Consider the following 18,317-nt stretch of genomic DNA (forward strand, 5'->3'; position numbering starts at 1 on the left):
AAGCGCACCCGTCTGTCAGCTGAGAGTGCCGACCGGCTCACTTTGATAAAAATGAACCACCACTGGGTAGAGCCGTCATTTTTGTGCCCACCTGTGTAAAGCACCCCAACATGAAACTCCATGTCTGTACTCAACCTCTCCAATTCCTCCGCATCCTCATACTCATCCACCATAAGCGTTGCACAATTCTGCTAATACTAGGCTCCCTCCACCCTGATTTCCCCCAACTCTGCTGGTTAGAGGCTCCCTCCACCATGAATTTGCCCAAACTGGGCTGTTTAGAGGCTCCCTCCACCATGAATTGGTCCAAACTGGGTTTTTTAGAGGCTCCCTCCACCATGAATTTGCCCAAACTGGGCTGTTTAGAGGCTCCCTCCACCATGAATTGGTCCAAACTGGGCTGGTTAGAGGCTCCCTCCACCATGAATTTCCCAAAACTTGGCTGTTTAGAGGCTCCCTCCACCATGAATTTGCCCAAACTGGGCTGTTTAGAGGCTCCCTCCACCATTAATTGGTCCAAACTGGGCTGGTTAGAGGCTCCCTCCACCATGAATTTGCCCAAACTGGGGTGGTTAGAGGCTCCCTCCACCATTAATTGGTCCAAACTGGGCTGGTTAGAGGCTCCCTCCACCATGAATTTCCCAAAACTTGGCTGTTTAGAGGCTCCCTCCACCATTAATTGGTCCAAACTGGGCTGGTTAGAGGCTCCCTCCACCATGAATTTGCCCAAACTGGGCTGTTTAGAGGCTCCCTCCACCATTAATTGGTCCAAACTGGGCTGGTTAGAGGCTCCCTCCACCATGAATTTGCCCAAACTGGGCTGTTTAGAGGCTCCCTCCACCATGAATTGGTCCAAACTGGGGTGGTTAGAGGCTCCCTCCACCATGAATTGGTCCAAACTGGGGTGGTTAGAGGCTCCCTCCACCATTAATTGGTCCAAACTGGGCTGGTTAGAGGCTCCCTCCACAATTAATTGGTCCAAACTGGGCTAATTAGAGGCTCCCTCCACCATGAATTGGTCCAAACTGGGTTTTTTAGAGGCTCCCTCCACCATGAATTTGCCCAAACTGGGCTGTTTAGAGGCTCCCTCCACCATGAATTGGTCCAAACTGGGCTGGTTAGAGGCTCCCTCCACCATGAATTGGTCCAAACTGGGGTGGTTAGAGGCTCCCTCCACCATTAATTGGTCCAAACTGGGCTGGTTAGAGGCTCCCTCCACAATTAATTGGTCCAAACTGGGCTAATTAGAGGCTCCCTCCACCATGAATTGGTCCAAACTGGGTTTTTTAGAGGCTCCCTCCACCATGAATTTGCCCAAACTGGGCTGTTTAGAGGCTCCCTCCACCATGAATTGGTCCAAACTGGGCTGGTTAGAGGCTCCCTCCACCATGAATTTCCCAAAACTTGGCTGTTTAGAGGCTCCCTCCACCATGAATTTGCCCAAACTGGGCTGTTTAGAGGCTCCCTCCACCATTAATTGGTCCAAACTGGGCTGGTTAGAGGCTCCCTCCACCATGAATTTGCCCAAACTGGGGTGGTTAGAGGCTCCCTCCACCATTAATTGGTCCAAACTGGGCTGGTTAGAGGCTCCCTCCACCATGAATTTCCCAAAACTTGGCTGTTTAGAGGCTCCCTCCACCATTAATTGGTCCAAACTGGGCTGGTTAGAGGCTCCCTCCACCATGAATTTGCCCAAACTGGGCTGTTTAGAGGCTCCCTCCACCATTAATTGGTCCAAACTGGGCTGGTTAGAGGCTCCCTCCACCATGAATTTGCCCAAACTGGGCTGTTTAGAGGCTCCCTCCACCATGAATTGGTCCAAACTGGGGTGGTTAGAGGCTCCCTCCACCATGAATTGGTCCAAACTGGGGTGGTTAGAGGCTCCCTCCACCATTAATTGGTCCAAACTGGGCTGGTTAGAGGCTCCCTCCACAATTAATTGGTCCAAACTGGGCTAATTAGAGGCTCCCTCCACCATGAATTGGTCCAAACTGGGTTTTTTAGAGGCTCCCTCCACCATTAATTGGTCCAAACTGGGCTGGTTAGAGGCTCCCTCCACAATTAATTGGTCCAAACTGGGCTAATTAGAGGCTCCCTCCACCATGAATTGGTCCAAACTGGGTTTTTTAGAGGCTCCCTCCACCATGAATTTGCCCAAACTGGGCTGTTTAGAGGCTCCCTCCACCATTAATTGGTCCAAACTTGGCTGTTTAGAGGCTCCCTCCACCATGAATTTGCCCAAACTGGGCTGTTTAGAGGCTCCCTCCACCATTAATTGGTCCAAACTGGGCTGGTTAGAGGCTCCCTCCACCATGAATTTGCCCAAACTGGGGTGGTTAGAGGCTCCCTCCACCATTAATTGGTCCAAACTGGGCTGGTTAGAGGCTCCCTCCACCATTAATTGGTCCAAACTGGGCTGGTTAGAGGCTCCCTCCACCATGAATTTGCCCAAACTGGGCTGTTTAGAGGCTCCCTCCACCATGAATTGGTCCAAACTGGGCTGGTTAGAGGCTCCCTCCACCATGAATTTCCCAAAACTTGGCTGTTTAGAGGCTCCCTCCACCATTAATTGGTCCAAACTGGGCTGGTTAGAGGCTCCCTCCACCATGAATTGGTCCAAACTGGGGTTTTTAGAGGCTCCCTCCACCATGAATTGGTCCAAACTGGGGTTTTTAGAGTCTCCCTCCACCATGAATTGGTCCAAACTGGGGTTTTTAGAGTCTCCCTCCACCATGAATTGGTCCAAACTGGGGTTTTTAGAGGCTCCCTCCACCATGAATTTGCCCAAACTCTGCTGGTTAGAGGCTCAATCCACCCTGATTTTCAAAACAAATGTTGGTGCCAACCTCAACTTACTACAAGGGCCAAATTCACTGCTGGTGACAAGCTCTCCTCACTGCAAGTGCCAAATACACATGTTTCAAGGTGTTTTCCTACTGTCAGAGAGGTGGTATTGAGTGTGTAAAGTGTGTAGTTGTTAGGCTGTGATGTTGGGGTAATAGAGGGTCTTTGGTGTGTTAGATGCCCCCAGACATGCTTCCCCTGCTGTCCCAGTGTCATTCCAGAGGTGTTGGCATCATTTCCTGGGGTGTCATAGTGGACTTGGTGACCCTCCAGACACGGATTTGGGTTTCCCCCTTAACGAGTATCTGTTCCCCATAGACTATAATGGGGTTCGAAACCCGTTCGAACACACGAACATTGAGCGGCTGTTCGAATCGAATTTCGAACCTCGAACATTTTAGTGTTCGCTCATCTCTAATAGTTACATTACATGGTTGCCAGGCCATAACTATGATAAGACAAGAAAGGGCTTTAATAGGTTGGCAGGAAATTCTGTGAGAACCTAAAGTCTATAGGACGCTGACAAATGTTCAACTAAGTACTGCTATCTGGGAGAAGGATATAATAGACTATTGATAAACAATGTTTTGTCTCCCACCCATAGATGGACATCATCTAAAATAGGTGTCAGTGGCTCACTGGAGATTGTATTGGTGAATTTTAGCCAAAAAATTGCACCAAAAGTTAGTCAAGGTTTATGGCAACCACAATACACCCTAGAAGTGGATACCTCTGAGGAAACCATCTAATCTGTAGTACTGGACATTAACATTTAGAATATGATGTCCACTTTGACCTTTCAAATAAAGATTTTATGTAATATCTAAAAAATTATTTTAAACTGTTACATGTAAAAGTGCTAACGTTCCACTTTCTTTCAGAAAAAGAAAGCATGACTCAAAGTAAATAGTAAATTTTAAGTAAATACAATATATGAAACATTAAAATTGACAAACAAATTACCTGTACAAGGAAAATGATTAAAAAGTAAAAATTAGCTATTCTTCTGAACTGTTCAAACAGGTTCTTCGGTACAAAGTTCCAAAATGTGTACTGAAAGAAGAAACAAAACAAAGATATCTGTATTAATGAAACAATGTATTATGAAACAATATGTAATCATGTACATGATATAAAATCTGGGCTGTGTAGTTCAAGATGTTGATGTAAATGTAGGATTGGCTCCAAATATATGTGGCCTTTTCGGTGAAAGCCAATGTGGACTTCACAGTAGATTCTAGGTAACCATGTCCCCTCCCCAAAGTTAATGGCCCCTGTCATCTGCTCAGATCCATTAGAAGTTAAAAAGTTCAAGTTAAATCAAGCTACAATAGGCAGCACGGTGGCTCAGTGGTTAGCACTGTAGCCTTGCAGCACTGGAGTCCCGGGTTTGAGTCCTGCCAAGGACAATTTCTGCAAGGAGTTTGTATGTTTTCCCCGTGTTTGCATGGGTTTCCTCCCATGTTCCAAAGCCGTACTGATCGGAAAAAAAAAATCAAGCTACAATAAATACACACAAGTGTTTATCTATGTACTATAGTCTCAGTTAAGATTTGATCCACATATTGCATTCACATAACGGACAGCATATACTCTGACACATCAATGTAACATTTGTGAATATTAACCACTCATTTCAATAAAGTGCAGTGAACTCCAGGTCTACTGCTTACTAAGGGAGTTATTGTGTGTTTACATAGACATGACTTTTACCTACTACCATAAAACACAATTCTTTCATAACTAAGCATTTCATATGAGTTCTCTCTCACTCAGAAAGGAACATCATGTACATATATTATTTGTTTCGTACAAGTTTCAGCTCTAAAAGTAAAGACTTGGATTACAAATTTCTAGTTCATCAAAGGACACTGACAAAACTGTAATCTCAAACAATAGGACCGGGAACATAGCAACACCATTACAATGTTTCGTAGGTAAACACTCACATGTATTGGCTCTGAGAAGTGTTTGAATTATTACACTCATTATTTACTTAGGATACAGAAGGGACACTTCATTGTTTCTACACCAACATACTTTAAGTGGTGCAATCTAGGTCAATGGACTTGCACACCCTTATATGACAGATCATATTACAAATGCACACTATCATTCTACAAATCTCCGGCATGTCACTTATTTATGCATTCAGAATATTACTTACACTACAGTATGCTACAATACAATATATATACAAGTCTTGTAAGACTTGAACATTTTAAATGAGATTTTTAGATATTTTTTTCCTAAAAATATAGGTTACTGGATCATCTTCCTTTGTGACATCTTTCAATATTTTACTTAATTTCAAAGTTATTTTGGAAATTCAAAAGTAAAAAAAAAACCCATTGGCAACCATTACAATGGCCCTCAGGTTTTCATGTTTTAATGCCATTAGATGTTGTAATATTATATGGTAGCATGGAGGGTGGCAATATGGCAGATCAACATGTCTAACACTATTCTCTGCAGCCAACATGCTGCTGTGTCTGACCAGTCTTCTACCAAGCTGCTACACAGCACCACCCTCTACATGACATTTGGAATTTCCCATCATCTCAGAAAGGACACACATAACATACTGCAGCAGATGTTCATACAGGAGGTCTTCAACAGAGCTACCAACACAATGGAGAAGAAAAGGTATGCAAGTCACAAACCCTCTCACCGGGATTTGCCACCTGGCATTGCACAACCTGTATTCCTGCCTATCAAGTGGACACTGAACCACTTGGTGTGCTGGACACTTTCAGCTGCTGCAAGCAATCCATTTGGCTCCTTAAGTTCCTCTGGCCTCTCAAGATGTTCCTCTCACAAGCTGTCCTCTAACAGTGACCTGTACTGCTGTTCCTAAAAGTTGTCTTCCTCTCTGAAGCACAAGAACAGACCCTTAAATACCATGCTAATTCCCACCTTGGTAGCCAGTGTACCTCCTGACATCAGAGTCACCCCATGGGGGAGCAACAAAGAGCTTCTTCTGCAGTACAATTCATGGGCACAACTTCAGTGCATTTCTTAGGAGTCAGAGAGTGACAAAACTTGCTGACTGCGGGATGACCTGTACCAATTAAAGTGATACGACACACGCACACCAAAAACAGCCTAATGCACAGGTTAGTGTATCTGATACACAGTGTGCAACATAACAATTCAAATTGTGACTATAATGCTCTTATTTTCAGCACCAAACTCACTCAGTCCTGCGCCTACACTATTACTATGTGAGCAGCTCACTCTTTGCCTAAATCCTGCTGCACATGTCTCAATCACATTGTGACAGTGGAGACTGCATCTGTTTCATATGTGTTCTAATAACCAATAGTTTTATATATGTTTTATATTTATACACCATATAGTTTTTTTTACTTGCCTATGTTTTGGTTTAGTATGTATATATTTGAGGGTGGTGTGAGAGAGTGAAGGGTGTGGTCTGGGAAGACAGGTACATTCCAGCCAGGCAGCTAAAGGGTGTATGGTAAAGGTTCACACCAGGGAGGTCAGCTGACTAATCTGGCCCTAATAACAGTCTGAGTGTGAAGACTAGCAGGGTGGCACCACACTGACATAGCTGATCTCTCCATACCAAACCTACAGAGCAGGTACTGTGCCACCCGTTGTTGTTGTCAAGGTGGGAGACTGGTAGCCAGTCTCCTGTATAGTCAGGGAAAAGTGTTCCTATGTTTAAATCAGTTCTCAGCCGAGAAGGTGTTTGTTTTTGTTATTTGTGCCTTTACAAAGGTAGTGTATGCGCTACAAGTGAATAAAGCCTGAACCTGTGTGCAATCCAGTGTCTGTGTCCCTGTTTCCTGCACTGCTACAAGCATCTACCTGAGCGAATCCCCACAGTGGTTAAAGCCTTTTGTTGTTTTGTCTTAATACAAATACATAATACACAAAATGAAATGCACCCTAGAATATAATACTAAAATCTTCCTATCTGTGGAGAGACAATTTAGGTAAAAACTGTGGAAATTGGATAGATTACTCAGAGATTTCTCAATGAAACAGTCACAAAACCCCATGTAAAATACATTAAATAAATCAGGTAGATGTGACAGCTTCAGGTCACTTGCCTCAATTTTTTGTTATTGGTCTTGAAGGATGGAAAGTTCCCATATCTGATAGACCTGCTGCCACATGATGTTTAGTAATAGATACAAATTATTATTTCACAGGTTAGAGTCCATATGTACTATACATAAACAATAGCAAATACAGGAATGAATTGGCTATTCAAGAAGGTAAGAGAGTATACAAAATATGCTTAGTTACACAAAGCTTTAAAGCCATCTATAATTACTTTTACTGAAGGTCACTCTTCAAGACAAGCAATAGCTTTGGAAGTGCTCTAACCATTGTGGCTAAGTCCATCAATTGATTTCAAGGAACTGGCATCAGGAGGACAATGCAAGGTCAGGAAGGTCAAAGCTCACCTCAGAATCCGAAAAGTACTCGTACACCAGCAATGCATCTAATTTCAGCTACATACCAGAATTAGGCTGAGTTCTCTTATTACAGAAGAGCTACTTTTTTTTGTAGATTTTGCTGCATTTTTTAAAGACAAGAGTAGTTTCAACAGAAAAGGGAAATATATAGGCAGCACTTATACTTCTGCTAAATTCACTCCTGACTTTGGCTAAAAAAAAAACCCCAGCTTTTCTGAAAGTCTTTTACAGATATTTCAAAGTGGATGGGATTCTAGAAAATTCCATCCACACATTGCAGAAAAATAAGCGCAGCAGAGACGCTGTGATTTCCACAATCTTTATTTCTTTATCTTGTACCCTGGTCTCCATTGTCCTCCCATCGTGGTCCGGCACTGCTGCTCCGGTGTCTTCTTGAAGTGAAACTCCTCCCCAGCTGTGATGGTCTGGATCCCTTACATTGAAGCCTTTGATTGGCCTCAATGGTCACAGGTAGGCTGCTGATTGGTGGAGACTTCTGCAGGAAAATAACATTGGACTGGCAGGACCGGACCATGCTGGGAGGCACCAGAGAACCGAGGAAAGTTGAGTATAATTTTTTAAAATTTTTACATTTTACCCAGGCTATTTAAGTAAAAAAAAAAAATCCACAGACATCAAATCAACAAACATTGCCACAGAAACAGCCGAAAATTGTTGGTGAGAAAAGTCCTGCAGTGGAGCAATTTTCTCTCTGCCAGTTTCAGTATTAAAATGGAGGAACTTCGGCGGATACCTGGCTGACCCCATTATAGTCTATGGGGTTCTTGGGTAACTGCTGTTTTAGCAGGCCAGATCTTTGTTATTCAGCTCCCCTGGTGATGTCCCAGTCCTTTCCTTAGGCCACTGTCTGGCTTCAGCAGTCACGTGTGGTGATCACCGGGAACAGGTCAGATTTTTATTTTTTTTTTTTCACCTCCCACGGCCTCCAAGAAAAATAACTGTTTTTGCTGAACAAGCCCATTAAGAAATATGCTGCTTATTTCTTGCAAAGATACCAAAGATCACTCACATTGATATTCACTACGGCTTATCTTCATGCAGATCTGTTGCATTTCTTGTACTTGAAATTCAGCCGTGTATTTTGTAATAATAATATGAATCTGACATGTGAACATCACCTTTTTGCTGGATTTTAAAATAATGATCATGCTAGGTCGCATAGATTTGAGATTAATCCTAACTTCCCATTCTTTCTAGAAGATGAGGGTGGGATATCCTCATTGCCGCCTATGCTGCAGTGCCATTGAAGTGGAAGGAGTCCTGGACATCATTAAATTAATGGGACCAATCTCCACTTATCTGTTCTTTCCCACTGGACCATAACAGCTAAATTGTCTGCCTGTATCTTCCAATGAAAAGCTACTTTCAAAATCTGCATATTTATAAAGCACATTTTCCTCTATATTAGCAGCAGTAACACAGTCTCATTACAAATATCAACTGACAAAGAGGAAATGTCAGCAAGCATGTGGTGTCTGTGCATGGCACATACTAGAGAAGTACTCAGTCCTACACTTATTGCTCTACGATTTCCTCCCAAACCAAACACACTAAAAGAGAATTTTCATTGTGAGCCTCACATTGTCGTCTTTTAAAAAATACATTCAGTAATCCAATATTTTATTTAAAAGGTGTTTATTAAGGGTAACTATCTAACACTGAAAAGATCTGCGGAGAGTGCACCAGAGCCCAAGAGAGGTAAGTAACAGTGTTGTTTTATATTTGCATCATCCCCTGGGTCTCCGGTCATTATAATCTGGGGTCTGAAAAGACTCCAGAGTATAATTATTGCTCATAGGTGGTCCACAATGGGGCATAATACTGTGTGCAGGGGCCACTATGGGGCATAATACTGTGTGCAGGGGCCACTGTGAGGCATAATACTGTGTGCAGGGGCCACTATGGGGCATACTACTGTGTGCAGGGGCCACTATTGGGCATAATACTGTGTGCAGATGACACTATGCGGCATAATACTGAGTGCAGGGGCCACTATGGGGCATAATACTGTGTGCAGGGACCGCTATGGGGTATAATACTGTGTGCAGGGACCACTATGGGGCATAATACTGTGTGCAGGGGCCGCTATGGGGTATAATACTGTGTGTGGGGACCACTATGGGGCATAGTAGAGCGTGCAGGTGCCACTATGGGGCATAATACTGTGTGCAGGGGCCACTATGGGGCATACTACTGTGTGCAGGGGCCACTATGGGGCATAATACTGTGGGCAGGGGCCACTATGTGGCATAATACTGTGTGCAGGGACCGCTAATAGGGTCCACTATGGGGAATAATACTGTGGGCAGGTACCACTATGTGGCATAATACTGTGTGCAGGGGGAATTATGGGGCTTAATAGGACATGCAGAAATGTGGTTTGTGCAGGAGGGGGGTCTATGGGGGGGCTGGCGGGTCCAATGTCAAATGTTCGCCTTGGGGCCCCGCCATTTCTAGTTACACCACTAGTTAACAGCATTAAGTAACATGCTTTATAGCACTCTCATGGTCATTAGCAGCACTAGAATGGAACCAACTCATTGAGGTCTATGGAAGTGTTTTCTAGACATGCTCTATACAAAGAGGGGAGTAAATAAACTGTGGAATATGCAAATCTGTTTTCCAGGATGTAATTAGGAAAACAGCAAAGTTTTGGTAAGCTTGCCTTCCCCGAAAAATAGCAATAAAAAGTGATTAAAAAGTCATATGTAGAAAACATTGGTACCAATAAATATTACAATTTGTCTGCAAATAAAGAGCCCTGACATATCGCCATCATCAAATCAGTAAAAAAGTTTTAGGTGCCAGAATATGGTGACCCCAGGAAAATCATTAATTAAAAAAGTGGCATTTTATTTGTAAAAGTGGTATAACATAAATAAATATAAATATAGCTATGGCATCACCATAATCAAAATGACCCACCAAAGTTGCCTAAATGCAAAAAATTATGATAGAATTGTGAGTTTTTTCCACAAAGAACCCCCCAAAAACCTTAAAAAAAACTAAATTAAAGCCCTCTATGTACCCTAAAATGGTTCCAAATGAATGTCACACAGATTAAGCCCTCACAAAGAAATATTGATAGAAAAATAAAAAAGTTACACATTTTTGAATGTAGGGAAGGAAAATATGAAAAAACAATTAACATACAAACTACCCCATACCCTTAGAGGGTTAAATAACTTACTTTACACTTTTTCTATACTGTAGTTTTTTAACTCTACAACTAAATTTATAAGAAGATAAAACAGTCATAAACTAGTCTTAATGTACCGTATTTCACATGAAAACTCTTGGTCAAATACTTCTCTGAGGTACTGCAGCTGATCTGAAAATATATAGTATTTATGAAATGATCAATATTCCTGTCTTAATTGCAATAATCTCAGTGCACAGAGATCTGTATCACGGTCATAATGTCTCAGTCAATATTCATGTTTCTGCTGAGGCAGCTGAAGAAGAGCAGTCTTGCAATTCTCCATGTGTATCTATTTTATATGCTAGAAAACAGTGAACTCTTCTTTATAATCCCAGCTCGTCTTAGTTATACACTCGGTTGTACAGTTGCATACAGTTCAAAGATCCTATCTATACTGGTAACTTATGTAAATTGAAGACTTTTCCTAAAAATATTGCTTTAGAAATGTTGCTTTGTTTTCCTGCTATGCAAACTTTTTCCTCCCATTGTGTTGCTATAACCACGGACCTGGGAGATAGGACAAGTGACGTCACTTACTCAGTGCCAGCACCACAATCAAAATGTGCTCTTAAAAGGCTTATCCCAATAGGACAAACCTTCATGTGTCCTATTAAGCATCTTAGACATTGGAACCACTATCTATTAGCCAGAACAAAGAGCTGCTCCCACTCTGGAGGACTCATTTATGATATTGCCATGCAATGTCACATATATTCTGTATTAGCTGTTGCAGGAGAAATTTGTGGTTGCAACTTCTTATAGAGAGAATATAAAATTTTAGCTGTTGGACCCATGGCGTTCAACTGATCGCTAACAGACCCTCCTTTAGGGAAAGCGGTGCTCAGATGGGAGAGTTCCTTAAGGAATCTGCAAAACTCAAGGTGAGACTGTAATGTGTTATGGTAGACACACTGCTAGTCAACCAGACAGCTGTCACCCAACACAGCAGTAAATGGAATTTTTGACCCTTTATCTTGAAGTGGACATCTCAAGGACTTTTTTTTTTCTTGTAGTATGCAACAATTGACTTCCATTATTGCAGCATATTTAATTTTTTTTATGTAGATTGTGAGCCCCATATAGGGATCACAATGTACATTTTTTTTTCCTATCAGTATTTTTTCGTAGAATGGGAGGAAATCCATGCAGATGTTGTTCCTAGCGGGATTCGAACCCAGGAATCCAGCTCTGCAAGCTAGCAGTGCTAACCACTGAGCCACTGTGTTGCCCCCTGCATATTTTCTCTTCTAGAAAGGCAAATGAGACATTTCTAATTAACAAATAATCTTATTCTCTTAGTTAACTGAGCTGTAGAAGAACGTCAGAAGGAAAACAAAGTGGATGAAACCCTTTTGTAGAAGCTTCCAAAACTCCATGCTGTTTCCTCACATGACATCTGCTGACTATGCTCATTTTCAATAATATAACTCAGCTCTGCTATTATTTCATTAACTAAGCATGACCTCTAATGCTAGATAATGCTAATATACACAATGCAATGTGAACCATACGGCCATAATGCTTACAAACAAGGAGCGTGTGCCAGATCATAATGTTAGCGGATGCCTGGATGAAAGTTCTCAGTAATAAATTCATTATAGTGCAAATTATATTTTTTTTTGTTCAAGCCAAATGTAATTATCTAATCCAATAAACATTTCCATGCAACATAGATGAAATAAAATACATCGGCTAAAGACGGTGATTTTCTGATTACCTATGCACGGCTAGCGGACTTAATAGTAGCGCAGCAATCAGCTGAACATGCAGCTGTGCCGGCTTTCATTAGTTCCAATAAGAAAGCTTCTCATTAACAAAACACTGGACAACTTCTTCTAATTAATCAATAATTGCTTTAATTACAAAGCTTAGGAATAACATAAATCAGGGGCCCAATGGAAAGGGATGAGCACAAGATAAAGCCTTTACTACAGCTTTTTTACCCACTAGTGTTCTATTGTATTACCAACCCCAAACCACAAGTTCCCCTTTTTGTAAACTGAACCTACAGGGACAATTTGTACAAGAACAAATGCAGAAGTTTTGGAGCTATAGATCATATTTCAGACGAAGCTGGTGCATGTTGACATCTGTAATGTTCCTGAGAACAAGAGGTTGGTAACCACATGAAATTCCACTGCTACTGTTATACTGCCCAATTGTTGAGCCAACAATATAATGAACCAATCAAGCTGGTCAGCGCTCATTAACAATGCCAGTCAGCTGACTAACAAAGGTGGATTCACAATATAATGCGCCGACTGGGCTGGCCAAATGGCCCAACATCCTTTGTTATATTAAATCATAACTATATTAAAATTATTAAAGAGATATTGATGATTTATACTAAAGAGAGGTCATCAATGCCAGAGCAGTAGGGATCTGATATCTGAAGCTCCCAGTGATCAACTGCTCTCAGCAACTGATACAAAGAGGATGGATCTGGAAACAGACAACTCTGTTCTGTGTGTAGTGGCTAGGCTAGGTTATTTCTGATCAGGTCCTATTCATTTGAATGGGATCTAAACTGCAGTGACTCAGTTTCACCTCTACACAGAGAACAGGGCTGTCTGCTTTCTGCTTCATTCTCTGTGTATCAGCTGAACAGTGAATTGGTAGGAGTGCCTGGAGTCAGACACCCACTCAGTGGCGTAACTACAGGAGGAGCAGCAATAGCGGCTGTCACAGGGCCCAGGATATTAGGGGCCTGGCGGGCCCCTGATTTTTATTTTTTTTTAAATAGGACGTTACCTGATGGAGTAACCATAGCAGGTAATGGGCCTATTTACTTACCAATCCCTGCTCCTGATCAAAGCTGTCTGTGCGTCCCCTTCTGATGATGTGTCTGTGAGCAGGAGTGGGGATCAGTAAATGAGGCCGTGGGTCCGCAAACCCTAACACACACTTATAACATTATACTCTGGGGGGTTTTCAGAGTATAATGATAAGAGACCCAGGGGAGGTGAGGAAACATAAAAAACACTGTTACTTACCTCTCCTACGCTCTGTCAGTCTGTGGCTCTGTTTGATGAAGTCCCAGACATCACATGGGCTGGGCCTGTGTCATTATGTGTTGCGACACAGGCCTGGCTCAAGTGATGTCTTTACCAACATTGAAGATGTTGAGATTTGGGCCGGAGCCTCACGTCGCATAAACACTGTGTAAAAAAAACTGCGACATTTTACACCCATGGCAAAGGGATGCCCATGAATCCCATGCCCACGTTGCAGTAAAATACGTGGTGTAGACACACAGCAATTTTCAAAACCGTTGCATTTTTGAAAATTGCAGCCTGTCAATTATATCTATGGAAGCAACGACGGTTTCCCTATTGATATAATTGAAGAAGAAAGTCTACAGAGGAATACTCTGCAAAATTTCTGTGCAAAGTGCTGCAGGAAGAACCACAATGCGTTGCTGCCATGGCTTTTCCCGCAGCGCTTATTTGCTGCAGAATACCACGTGAAGCCTTAGCCGTATAGAGCTTTTGGTAGATGAATCATGTCATACAGCTGCTATAGCCTGTGACATAGAATGAACAGTGTAGTTTCGTTTCCAGCATATCATAGGGAAATCTAAACTGGCTCTCTGGAATAATTAATACAGAGAAAAAAAATGACTTATAAGTTTATCTGATGTCTGCATGAGTTGTGGTGAATAAGATATTAAGGTTAGCTGAATTGGCTTCAGAAAAATGATGCTTTAATACCTATTTTTTCAAAGGAGAGAAAGTGGACACACATTGCTGACTCTTGCATTAGAAATAAGGAGGGACTCTCATTCTTATGGCTCATACATAGGTTTATTAAAATGCTGCGGATTTCTTATGAAAACATACACAGTATTCTATATGTATTGGACTCTAAAGCCTCATTCACATCAGCATTTGTATTCTGTCCAGGGGAGTCCGCATGAGGACCCCCCCTAACGGAATACTGAATGCAACTGCAAGCGGTGTGCCAGTGAAAGCACACAGATCCCCATAGACTATAATGGGGTCCGTGTGCTTGCCGCCAGATCTCCGCAGGGATCATACAGACAGGAAAGTAGTTCACAATCTACTTTCCTGTCCGCATGATTTGTGCCGGCAGCGCACGGCAAGCACACGGTACCCATTGTAGTCTATGGGTTCCGTATGCTTTTACTGCACATCGCTTGCAGTTGCGTTTGGTATTCCGTTTGGGGGGTCCCATGCGGACTCCCCCAGACGGAATACAAATGCAGATGTGAACCAAGACTAAGTAGCATACTTTGGTTTTTCATTACATTCCACGTATGTGCCGAAAAGATCCTTGTGCAAACAATGTTATGTATTCATAGGGGTAATGCACTATCATATACCAAACCTTTTGGCATACATCGGGCTGGTGTGTATCAGCATACCTTTTTGTACACTGTATGTTCTGCCGCACTTCAATGCTCTCTAACAATCTCTGAATAAATCAATCATACAAGCAAATAAATTTAGTAATTTTATCAGAAAAAAGTTTCTCTCTCCACTTATCTCACCTCCTCCTCTGTGGTAGCATCAACCATTTTCTTCAGAGTGGCCTGTTTGGGGGGGTAGCATACCACTCAGGGATAGAAATAGACTTGAGAGGCTGATTAGAAGGGCCAGCTCTGTCCTGGTGAGCCCCCTAGACCCAGTACAGGTGGTGAGTGACAAAAGGATAATGTCCGTGGTGAGCTCCATGCTGGAGAACAACTACCGTCCCATGTATGAGACCGGGACAACACTGGGCAGTACTGTCAATGACCGACTGCTTCACCCTAAGGGCCCCTTCACACAGCTGAAACATGCGCGTTTTTTGCATGTTTTTTTACGCGTGTAAAAATGAAAACGTCACGTTTACGGGACGTTTTAAAAGACGGCGTTTACGCAGCGTTTTCTGTGCGTCTTTTGACGTGTAAACGCTGTGTTTACGCGCCGTCTATTAAAACGTCCCGTAAACGCGACGTTTTCATTTTTACACACGTAAAAAAATGTGCAAAAAACGCGCGCGTTTCAGCCGTGTGAAGGGGCCCTAAGTGTGAGAAGGGGGGCTATCATAGGTCCTTTCTCCCAACCACAGTCAGGCGGTATAATCCACATCAGGCTAAGTGGAGATCACTCCTTACAAAGAACTAAATGATACTGAGTCCTTCTTTTCTTCTTAGTTGCTATGACTCCTAGTATCTTTTTGTATCTGCTATGAGTTTGTATGTGTTCTTTCTTGTAATATATTACTGTATTATCCATGCTGCTGTAACACACTGAATTTCTCTATGGTGGGACTATTAAAGGATTATCTTATCTTATCTTAAACTGACATTCACTCTGAAATCTCTGATGAATTCTGCCTTGATTTCATAAGGCAGACTCTCTTAGAGGTATCAAATTACATGTTTTTATAAAGAGGGATACACTCGAAAAACATCTACTGCAAACAATAAAAAGTTTGCATTACATATAGCTTATACTAGTTAATGAGAGTTGTTCCTTTTATTTTTACTAATTTATTGTTACACAGTTGATATATATATAAATTGCAAACCCTCAAAAATATTTTGTTCTCTTACATAAAATAACCAATACAAAACTAAATCTCTGGGCTAGAACAGCGAACAATATACTGTATGTCACTCTTGAATTTTCATCTAAGCATAAATTCCAGACACAAGGCATTTGTAATGAGAGTGAGCCAGATGCTGAGCTGCACAGGGCTTAGAGCATAACAATAAGCAGCTGCAGCTATGGAAGGCCCTGGCCAGGTAACTACACAGGTGACTTGGGCTAGAAGAGTAAACAAGCTTACCTTGGAGGAGACGATCCTGTTATCTGGATATCTCTGAGGAATGTAAGCTTCAGTGCCTGGAGGAGGCTCTTTGTGACCAACATAAATAGAGCGATTGTCTACCCAGTTTTCTTCTCCAGCACACTAGAAAACAACAAGGGTTTATCGAATAAGCTTCTTATTGTAAAGATGACATATTTTTCTGTACTGAATTTAGATAACACATCATTTGGAGAACATATTACGGCCTGCTCTGACTACAAAGCATTTTATATAATATATTCAGTACTTACCTATACATTTTGCTATTTACCAATTTTGTTTTATGTTTGGTAGTGTAAAAATATAGACAACATTGATGAACCTATCTTTTAAGAGGATCCAAAGCAGCCACCACTGAGTGGCTCCACTTCCTATCCCTAAACAGTAACTATAGTGTGTTAGAGGGTATGTCAGGTCAGATCTCAATCAACACTAACCCTGATTCGTAAAACCAGAAAGAGCTAGCAATATTGGCAGCGGCCATTGATTTCATTTATCTGTATACACGTCCCTTAAGCATTTAGGCCATTGATTAGTTTTGTCTGCTCAGCTGGCACACAGGTCAGTTGCCTGATCCCAAGAGGTTCCACATGAGGCTCGATAGCAACTGTGCTTTCTCCAACTTCCCCAGCATGTGCACAGAATTCCCCATGTATAAATAGTCGGAGGACAGGACGTAGCGTTAGTCTAAGTTCACAAAGTATAGTATGTTAATGCCATAACTGATACACATTGTGAACATGTTTTCACTCTTCGTAGGATGCAAAGGGGAGAATCCTAGAGCAGCTAACTAGTGGCAGCCTCTGGGATTTGTATAGAGAACTGAGCAGCATGTTGAAATTTCCTGTTCAGATTCTGAAGTCTGTTGGGAGACTTCTTTACCACTGATTTCTACATAGAATGGAAAGGAAATAAAGGATAGATTGCATTATTTGTGTAATTTATGGGTAAATTACCCATTTTAGGTAATGGGTGTTTTAAAAGGCCTACTCCAAACTCTGTCAGTGCCCACAAAAAAATAGCAAACCTTAAAGGGAGTCTATCATTGGGTATAGCGATTTTTAAATAAACATATCTTTGCATAACTTTTAGAAAGGCTATTCCAGGCATACCATTTATTCATTGATCGGCGCCAGCGCTTTTATTGATATGCTAATTATCCAGCATGGTGCACTGTAAACCTTTGCAATTTTTCCTGAGCACGGCTTGCATGATCCTGTGTAAATAAGGGGGAGGTGAGAACTAGAGAAGGCTGATGACGCTGCAGTGCTCAAGGAACATCGCAAAGGCTTCCGGTGCTCCGTGCTGGATAATTAGCATAGGAATAAAAACAGTCTAATTCAAAAACGGCTGGAAGGATTAAGGTATGAAAGGCATGCTGGAAAAGTCTTTCTAAGGGTAAATTCACACAGGGCTTTTTGGACCGGAACCTGAGGCAGAGGCTGCATCTGGTTCTGGTCCAAAATATGGGTAGCTGCGACTGAATGCCGATGCAGTGCACTGGCATCCAGTCGCACTCTCTGCCTCGGATTAGGCCCAAATAAATGGGCTTAGTCGAGAGGGAGTGTCTTCAGGTGGATGTCGCGAGGTGAATCCGCCTGAAAGAATGAGCATCTCGCTTCCTTTTCCAGGAGCTGGAACAAACCGGCTCCCGGAAAAAAGAACTGACTGGCTCCCATTGATTTCAATTGGAGCCATCGTTTTGGTCAGGATTTTGAAGCGGATATGACCTCAAAATCCTGACCAAAAAACTGTGTGTGAATTTACCCTAAAGGCTAGACAAATATATGTTTAGTTAAAAAATGCTATCACTAGTCAATGATAAACTCCCTTTAATACTCATTTGACTTCTGTATTCATGGCACCCGTGCAGTCATTGACTGAAGCTGGAGGTTCACACCTCTATTTTAATGCACATACACCAGACATTATGCACATACGCAGTGAAACATAAGTGTTTTGTCTTGGCTTCTGTGAACTACTAT

General features: G+C 42.1%; 1 protein-coding gene across 9 annotated transcripts in view; it reads right to left on the bottom strand.

The window, feature by feature from the left end:
• The window catches only part of ATP11A (ATPase phospholipid transporting 11A), a 140,485-nt gene that overhangs the window by 73,301 nt on the left and 48,867 nt on the right, over positions 1 to 18,317 (bottom strand). For all 9 annotated transcript variants that reach the window (XM_075265230.1, XM_075265225.1, XM_075265226.1 and 6 more), the window contains exons 2-3: positions 16,312 to 16,434; positions 3,808 to 3,897 (exon numbers count right to left, since the gene is read on the bottom strand). In XM_075265230.1, coding sequence (XP_075121331.1) covers positions 3,808 to 3,897; positions 16,312 to 16,434 — 213 coding nt within the window. The remainder of the gene's footprint in view (positions 1 to 3,807; positions 3,898 to 16,311; positions 16,435 to 18,317) is intronic.

The sequence above is a fragment of the Leptodactylus fuscus genome, chromosome 2 (genome assembly GCF_031893055.1).
Source record: "Leptodactylus fuscus isolate aLepFus1 chromosome 2, aLepFus1.hap2, whole genome shotgun sequence".
NCBI classification, from domain to species: Eukaryota; Metazoa; Chordata; class Amphibia; order Anura; family Leptodactylidae; genus Leptodactylus; species Leptodactylus fuscus.